Source organism: Nicotiana tabacum, chromosome 16, assembly GCF_000715075.1.
Source record: "Nicotiana tabacum cultivar K326 chromosome 16, ASM71507v2, whole genome shotgun sequence".
Taxonomy (NCBI): domain Eukaryota; kingdom Viridiplantae; phylum Streptophyta; class Magnoliopsida; order Solanales; family Solanaceae; genus Nicotiana; species Nicotiana tabacum.
This window is the reverse complement of record NC_134095.1, coordinates 48,573,732-48,582,348: the sequence shown is the minus strand read 5'-3', so window position 1 is coordinate 48,582,348 and position 8,617 is coordinate 48,573,732. Positions and strand designations below refer to the sequence as shown.

The 8,617-nt window shown below is 36.0% G+C and overlaps 1 protein-coding gene across 2 annotated transcripts; it reads left to right on the top strand.

Annotated features, from left to right (window-relative positions):
- Positions 1 to 861: 861 nt before the first annotated feature.
- Positions 862 to 7,700, top strand: LOC107819956 (aspartic proteinase-like protein 1). Of its 2 annotated transcripts, none has more exons than XM_016646155.2 (10): positions 862 to 1,392; positions 3,002 to 3,140; positions 4,194 to 4,435; positions 4,738 to 4,965; positions 5,065 to 5,203; positions 5,338 to 5,402; positions 5,478 to 5,577; positions 6,401 to 6,461; positions 6,563 to 6,634; positions 7,358 to 7,700. In XM_016646155.2, the coding sequence occupies exons 1-10, from the start codon at positions 1,097 to 1,099 to the stop codon at positions 7,585 to 7,587; spliced, it is 1,572 nt and encodes a 523-aa protein (XP_016501641.1). In that variant the 5' UTR covers positions 862 to 1,096; the 3' UTR covers positions 7,588 to 7,700. The 2 variants fall into 2 exon arrangements, with proteins under 2 accessions (XP_016501641.1, XP_016501642.1); XM_016646156.2 differs by having other exon boundaries at positions 866 to 1,392; positions 4,160 to 4,435.
- The last annotated feature ends 917 nt before the right edge of the window (positions 7,701 to 8,617 follow it).

Here is an 8,617-nt window from a genome sequence, read left to right as displayed (position 1 = left end):
CAGACTTAGGCATATTCCTACAACAAATCCTACAATAAGAGAATCACAAGTAGCTTTTTGTAACTCTTTTGATGTAGCTTCTGGTAGTAACAACACACAAACACTTTTTTTGTAATAGAGCAGTCGCTCAACATGACGCTCATCATCCACCTACTAACAACAATAGTAGTAATGTTCCAATTTTTTGTATAATTGCGTCTTTGCAAATGCTCCCTGTATTTCATTGTTAATTAATAGAATGCAGTCTTTTAAATAAAAAAAAAGTCATACCTTTTCTATCTACAAACTTATAAGTATCTCATCTCTTTGTGCCATTATTATTAACTTATTTTAAATATATTTTCTCGATCAACAAAATTATTCAAATATTCGTAAATAACTTTTTGCTTCAAAGCCTTTGGGCCCAACTTTTTGCTTTTTGACTTGTTTTAAGCAAGTTTTTAACTTATTAAGCACTATTTAACTTTGCCAAATACTAAAAGAAACTTAAAAACTAATTTGACTAGTGTAAAATCCAATCCAAATACCCTCTAGTCTAATTCATTACTCTACAGAAAATTGGACAATTTTAGAAGTAAATTACTCTCTCTGTTTCAATTTTGATGAGCTAGTTTTCTTTTTAGTACGTTTCAAAATAAATGATATATTTTTAAATTTAAAAATAATTAAATTTTAAACTCTTTATTATACCCATTTTATTTTTAATGAAAAACTTTAATAAAAGTTTTTTTTTAAATTCGTCAAACTATCCCATTTAAATTGAAATGGAGGTATTATTAATTAAAAAGTAGTCAGACAGAACCGTAACAGAAGCTTTTTAAACACTGATATATTAAAGATGGAGCTTGTCAGAAAAGAAAAGAATAAACAAAGAAAAGTAAAATCTGGAGTAGCGATATAAGTTTTTTTCCTCGATGAATAATGAACAGTGAACACTCCAATAGTCCCAGTTAACTCTCAGGCCTCAGCTATGGCTCTCAGTTTCCAACTGTATATGCTTTAGAAAATAGAAAGAAAAAGCCTCGGATTCTCTTCACTCTACTTTATAACCTACTACTACAATCTCTAGGGTTTTGCTTCTTCCAATTTCCTTCAAATGGAGATTCGTTTCACCGCTTTTGTACTGACGGCGGCGTTGATGCTCTCCGTTGAGCTCTCCGCCGGCGGAACCTTCTCGTCGAGGTTGATTCACGGCTACTCCGACGAAGCGATGTCGTTTTGGGCATCTAAAGGGAAGAGCGTGACGTGTCCGAAGCGCGAAAGTGTGGAGCGCATGAGGTTGCTTCTTAGCAATGATTTGAAGCGCCAGAGATTAAAGCTTGGCTCGCAGAAACAACTCTTGTTTCCTTCTGAAGGAAGCAAAACTCATTTCTACGGCAACGACTTGAGTTGGTTAGTACTACTATTACTACTGAAAATATAAACTATTGCAGAAAGTATCTCTGTTTAATACTATCAGTTTACGAGATTTGTTAAAATTGAAGCTTAAAATGCACTTTTAAAATAATGAAGCTTAAAATGCGCAATGTTGTAACGGATTTTGAGTGTTCTTTTTTTTTTTTTTTGGATATTTCCTGTTGCATCTACGGAGTCAATTGTTTTGCGTTATGATTTATACGTATACTGAAATCAAGTTCAGTTTTTGTTTTATTTTGTTTTTGTTTTAGTGTTTACTTTTTAGCAGGTTAAATTGGAGATTTTTTACTCTTAATCTGTGAAGAGTGTAAAGTTCTGATTAATTTCTGTTTTAACCTTTTGCTTTATAAGAGTTACTTATAGTCTCGAGGAGTCATTTTAGCAGTGTTAAAAATAGCGTGAAGCGAGGAAAAACGACAACCCCCATTTCACGAAAACGAGAAGCGAGAAGCGAAGCGCCCGCTTTTTTTAAGTGAAGCGAAATTTTTAAAAAAAGAAATTAAAATAAATAATTGGGCAGAAACTGGGCAGAATTTTTCTGAAAAAAATTCGCCAGCATTTCGGCACTTTTTGGACTTTTAGAAAGAAAAAGTAAAAGAAGAAGAAGAAGAAGAAGAATGAAAATAAATCTGGAAAACATACATGTTGAAACTAAGTTGTTGTTGTACTACTGAAGTCTTGAAGAAGAAGAAAAAGAACCCTAGTTTGCTTGAACAAATCGCTGGTTTGAAGAACCCTAGTTTGCTACTAAGGAAGTCGAAGAAGTGCTAAAACAGAAACAACGATTTGGGTCTTTTAATTGAAAAAAGACTTTGGGTCTTTTAATTGAAAAATCGTCCGCTTCGATCGCTTCTGGGCGCTTCACCGCTTCTCGCTTTTTAGAGAGAAGCGGCCGCTTATGCATACCTGAGCCGCTTTTAACACTGGTAGCGATACCCCTCCCGCTCCGCTTCGCTTCTCGCTTAAAGCGAGGAAGCACCCGCTTTTTTTAACACTGCATTTTAGTGCTTAAGAGCACAATTCGAATGCAATTCACGATATCGGATCAAAGTGACCTCATAGCTGAACGCAAACCATGGAATGTTTTTTCCAACGGTGCAATTAGTTGTGGTCCTTTTGGAAGGTTTTATATCCTGGTGTTGCTGCCACCTTGAATGAATACTCTTCTTGATTGCCTATGGTTGTAGTATTGAAATGACACAAATTGGTCATCTGTTTTTTCTTCAAGCCTCAGTCTTTTTCATAAGTGTCAAGCCTTATAGTCATTCGGCCTTAGAAATCTTAAGAGATTTCCTTTCCCTTTCATTGTTGTAGTTGGCTCTTATTTCAGGAGTCTTAAAAATTCACAGCCCCTATATGATGGAATAAGAAAAAGCTACGTGGAAAATAAATCGGTAAGTTTTGTATAATATAGCATATATGCTTAACCGAAAACACAGAAACCTTGACAATTCAAATATAAGTAATAATATCAGGCAAAGGAAAAAGGGAAACAAGAAGAAAAGTGGAAGTACTGTATATAGCATGAAACTTTTTGTAGTGATCTAATTAAGTCTCTTGATTGTTCTGGATTACTATCATTCAGGCTGCATTATGCGTGGATTGATATAGGGACGCCAAATGCATCATTTCTTGTCGCTTTGGATGCTGGAAGCGATCTGCTCTGGGTCCCTTGTGATTGTGTACAATGTGCTCCGTTGTCTTCAAGCTACTACTCAATGTTGGTAGGGTGCCACAACTAAATTCTGCGTTTGACTGTTTATCCTTACTGGTAATATTTGACCTTTCTTTTATTTCAAAATATAAGTTGTAGTTCTGAAAGTACTATCAATGCAATTCCACGAAAGTCATCTTCACTTATAGTGGGACCACTAAATATTATAATGTCCTCAATTTAATTTGATGTAGTTACTCTAAAGAAAGATTTATAAACGTATAACCATCTTACAACATTATTTGACGCCCTGCAATTTTTCTGTCCAAGTTAAAATTACTCATGCACTTGATGCTTTGTGCAACCTCAAGGTCCAAGCTGTTCCAGTAACTTCTAAGTTACTGCTATATCCTGATATATTATCTTTGAAACCTCAACTTTTTCATTCTGAAAGAAATATGTTTTCTTTTAAAGATATGCCAACCAGTAAAGATTTACTAATAATTTTGGATTTTGTTGTATTTCACAGCTTCTATTGTTCCACTGAAAAACTTTTTCTGTTTAAGTAAAACAGTTTTACTTTAAGATAAGGATGATTCGAGGTGTAGTAATTTATTTCCTGTATTTCACAATCTTATACCGATCCGGGCATGTATTTCTTTGGCTGGTTTATCTCGTGCTGAACAAGTAGAAGTGTCATTTTCACTTTTTCTTGGGTATGTACTCCTTATAGAAAAAAAATAAAAATTCTTGGGTATCTTTTGAAACTCAATCTGAGGAATGCACTGGAACATTTTGTTGAAGTAACATACGCAATTTTTTATTATCATTTTGTTGTACTTTTTTTCCTGGGGTGAATGGTTCAAAGTTTAAGTTCCCTTTGTGGCTTCTCCCTTTTTCTTCTTTGTGAAATGAATATTTCTTCTTGAATATTTCGTCTTCTATCATGTCTTTTTCCTTATGAACTTTGTCTTGAATTCCTAGTACAGTTGAATTAATTAACGCCTTATCAATGAAGCATTTAGAAGTGATAGTGTATCTCTCTTGGGAACAGTTTTAGCAGTTAATTCTCCAATGATTGATTGGCAGGTGCTCCCTTGTATTTGGGGCATCTATTGTGCAGGATAAAGATCTGAACGAGTATAGCCCAGCACGATCAAACACTAGCAAGCATCTATCTTGCAGCCATCGATTATGTGAACTGGGTCCTAACTGCCAGAGTCCAAAGGAACGATGCCCTTACACTGTTAACTATTATTCTGAAAATACATCAAGTTCGGGTTTTCTTTTTGAGGACAAATTGCATTTGACTTCAGTTGGTGGTCATGAACATCAAGGTTCTGTGCTAGCTTCTATCGTTATTGGGTATGCTTATTCAATTTTTATTTTCCCAGTTCTGTATTCTTACAAGTAACACCAGCTTAACAGATTTGTGACGTTGAGAGACCTATTTTATGAGTTCCTTACGAGTGAGTTTGTAGGTGCCTTAGCGAAGTGTAGCAAGGGATTCTCCACAGAGAAGATTTGGCCCTTGAACCTTGAAATTTTCTGAGCTAACTGTTAAATTTTGGCTATTTGATTAGTGGTCAAGCTGCTAGCTGTCAAGTTACAGTATTTACCGGTTGGTTGATGAATATGCTTTTCTTTTTCCTATTATCTAATTGCAGGTGTGGTAGCAAACAAAGTGGCAGTTATTTGAATGGAGCTGCTCCAGATGGGGTGATGGGATTAGGGCCAGGAGAAATTTCTGTTCCAAGTTTGCTGGCGAAGTCTGGATTTCTTCCACATTCATTCTCATTGTGTTTTGACAAGACTAATTCTGGCACAATTTTCTTTGGTGATCAAGGGCCTGAAAATCAAAGACTAAGTTCATTTGTATCTTTGGATGGGAATTAGTATGTATCTCCTCTATCCTTTTGTGCTATGTTTAGCTTGATAGCCAAACAACTTCTTTTGCGCAATTATCTTATGTTCCTAATTGTAATTTGTACCAGCAATACCTATATTGTTGAAGTCCAACGTTATTGTTTTGGGGGTACCTGTCTAAAGCAAAGCGGATTTCAAGCCTTAGTTGATAGTGGGTCTTCCTTCACTTATCTCCCTTCCGAAATCTTTCCAAAAGTAGTAACTGAGGTACAAGTGTCATTTTTTTCTTGCCCTTGTTCCATGTTTCCTCTTGGTTTCACAAGTTACTATTCTGCTTAGTTTTAGAACACGCAATCAGTTTTTTGTTGTACCTGAGTTATTTCCTGTTTCTTTTCTTCTAGTTTGAAGAGCAAATAAATGCTACAAGGTTAGCTACAGAAGATTTTCCTTACTGCTATAAGGCTAGGTAAAGTCTGCTTTCCGGAAGATGCTGGTTTTAGTTTTATCTACTTGTAGGTTATATCCTTCTCTTTTTATGCAGTTCACGAGGTTTACCAAACATTCCTAGCATGAAACTTGTGTTAGCTGCTAACCAGAGCTTTGTAATTCAGAACCCCGTGTTTACCATCTCCAGTGATCAGGTCAGTATTGGATTTTCTTTGCTTTGCCATCGGCCTGCAAATCGATCTTCTTCTTCTTCTTCTTCTTCTTCTTCTTCTTCTCTCTCTCTCTCTCTTTGAGGGGTGGAAGATGTGGCTCATGCATGCATACTCTCTGAAGCATATAACTTTTGGTAGAGATGCTTGAAGCATAAAACTTAAGGAGAACGAGTCACTGCAAGAAAGGATCCGCAGTTTTGTTATGAGTGGTTAGTGATGGTGAACAGATAGGAACCATGACAGCCCAATATTTAAGAAAATTTCTGCTGGAACTGTGTAAATTAGCTATATAAAATTGCAATAGATTTCCTATAGAACTCCAATCCCTCAAAGAAGTTTTTCTGTAGCCACTCTGCTTTTAGTCCTCATCATATCTCCTTTTGAAATTAGTTCTAAAGATTTCTATTAGTGTTGTCATAGTGGCTACTGGCTACAAGGTCATTTTGGTTCTGTAATAGTTTCCATTCACTAGTTATTGCAGTTGTATGTTCTGCAAACTTCTATGTTCAGGAGCGAATGCTCTCTACGTGCAAAGATGAAATGATGGCTAAATGCCCCTGTACTTAGTTTACATTGGTTTTAGTTTTACTGCTATGAACATACATGTTACCCTGCTGCCTTTGCGTGCTTAAACAAGATATTTCCAATTCCTTTACGATAAAACAAGTGTGGTTTCTCAATAGGTTTCCCATTGTGTGACCGATTTCCTCGGAAACTGGATTTGCAAGTTCATTGTTCCCTCTCATGTGTACTTTGTTCTGTAGTTTTGATAGTGATGGTTTCTCATAGAAGGTATTTTGTGCAGGGCGATAACTTTTATTGTGTAGGTATCCTACCTATTGAGGGAATGATTGGTATCATTGGACGTAAGTGGATTATATGATTTTAAACTCGTTTTAAGATGCACATTCATAAATGTTTAAGGTTTGGATGAACTATGCAATTACATTTGAGTTATGCTGTGCAGAAAACCTTATGGAGGGATATCGAATGGTGTTTGATTGGGAAAACATGAAGTTGGGTTGGTCTCACACCAAGTGTAAGCTCATTTTGCATATTTAGACTAATTTTTTAAAGTAATTTTGTTTTTTTTTTGCTGTATTGAAAAGGAAAGGATGGAAGAGTTTACTGACCCCCCCACCCACCCACACACCCCAAAAACCCCCACCAAAAAAAGAAAAGAAAAAAAGGAAGGTAGATGAAAGAGTCTTATCAAAAGAAAAAAAAAAGAACGTAGATGAAAGAAGAGTTTTGGGATATATGCGAGATAATTAGATTTGATTGGATTTCCTTGATGATTCTGTTTAGGCTTTAAGATTGAACACATGGTATAGTTTATGTATATTATCCTGAAGATGGCACTTGTTTTTGCTCTTTGAGCAAATTTATGGTGGAACACCTTTTACGCATTTCAACTTGTATCGGCAGGCTAATCTTACTTGAACTTTTGTGAAGTTTGGCACCTATTAGATTTTCACTAAATATATACCTTCTATTTACTGGTATACTGAGTTATTGGTTGGCATATTAACCACAATAATCATAAAAATCATAGTGAAGTAGCAGTAATTAGCATAATAATGGTTATTAGTTGCCTCTTGGTCTAGAATGGTTTTCCTACAAGTGAGTCTTGAATAAAAAATAAAAATAAAAGTCACTTCTGAGAAGTATTTGTATCATGCAATAACTCAATTGAAGTAGGTTCTCTCTCCCCCTATCCCTGCACCATCTCTTCTTCACAAATCCATCTTTTGAATCTCAGGTCAAGACATAGGAGGGAGTGCAAAAGTACCACCAACACCTCCTCCGAGTGGTTTAGCCTCAAATCCATTGCCAACAAATGAGCAACAAAGAAGCCCTGGTGGACATGCAGTTGCACCTGCCATTGCCGGCAAACCATCTGCAGCATCACTCCATGCTGTTTCATACTGGCATTGCGCTATGAGTTCTCTTCTACTTTCATTCGTTGTGTGGTTACCTTATCTGATATAACATATGTAATTATGTGCTTATATGTAAATTCTCATTTCTTCAATCAGATCCTTCTCTCACAGATCATGTATTCTAGTCAATTAATTTCATTGGTTTTGGTCTTTCCTCAGATCTATTACTCTTTCTAGGTCATTTTGGTATCATTTTATTCGTTGGTATTCATTGTGATGATTTCCTCCATGATACATGGGCAGGACAGCGTAGGAACATAAAGTTGTGATTTGAGTTGCTAGAATTCACGACGAGGATCTTTTATAGATCTAATCGATGTAAGTGGCAGGAATTTGAATCTATCATTCCCAACTAGCTAAGTAGTTTTTTTTCTTATAGGAATGCACCTCGTACACAAGTTACACGAGGTGGGAGGACTGGGAAGATCATTGATTTGGATGGTTCTGGTGCCGGTTCCGTTGAACTGAAATATGATGTGAAATGTTGCATATACAGAATTTTGGACCTTACGCTTGTCAAATTAAGTGCTGCTTCTTTCTGCCAAAGACTACAGAGGCAGCTCAAAAGCCTAGCCATCGTACCAAAATAAAACAAACTGATACCTAGATTATTCTGTTTCACTTTCTAGAGAAAACTATTGTCTATTGTAATCATGCTCATTAATCATTATTAACTTGGTCTAACTTGCGCAGCCTTTTGTCTACTTGATATTTGGCCTAAATATTGACCACACTGTGGTTATTGCAGCTTTAATGGAAATGCAAGGACCTTTCTGTTTTCTGGTTGATTTGTGTTAAGTGGCTATCTTTGCTTAGTTTTGAGCTTGTTTTCGCGTGTTCGTTTATTTCGGTATAATCTTTGACGTAGCGAGGGAGCTCTTTTAACCAAAGACTATAAGGATCAAGGATTCCGAAACATGGATGCTTTTGGTTTCTTTCATTTATTCCCCGTTCTCCATTGTGGCTGCATTTGTATAAAAGTGTTTTCGGTCAAAGAAACAAAAAAATATACGCACGCAAAACGCAAAACAGTATATCCAGAAAGACAATTTCATGAGTTGCCTCTTGGGGTTTTGAGA

Bases quoted from the DNA above. Each gene is read 5' to 3' on its own strand.
- LOC107819956 (XM_016646155.2), top strand. From the start codon at position 1,097: ATGGAGATTCGTTTCACCGCTTTTGTACTGACGGCGGCGTTGATGCTC. The intron at 3,141-4,193 runs GTAGGGTGCCAC...TCTATTGTGCAG, and splicing joins CAAGCTACTACTCAATGTTG to GATAAAGATCTGAACGAGTA. The intron at 6,635-7,357 runs GTAAGCTCATTT...TTTGAATCTCAG, and splicing joins GGGTTGGTCTCACACCAAGT to GTCAAGACATAGGAGGGAGT.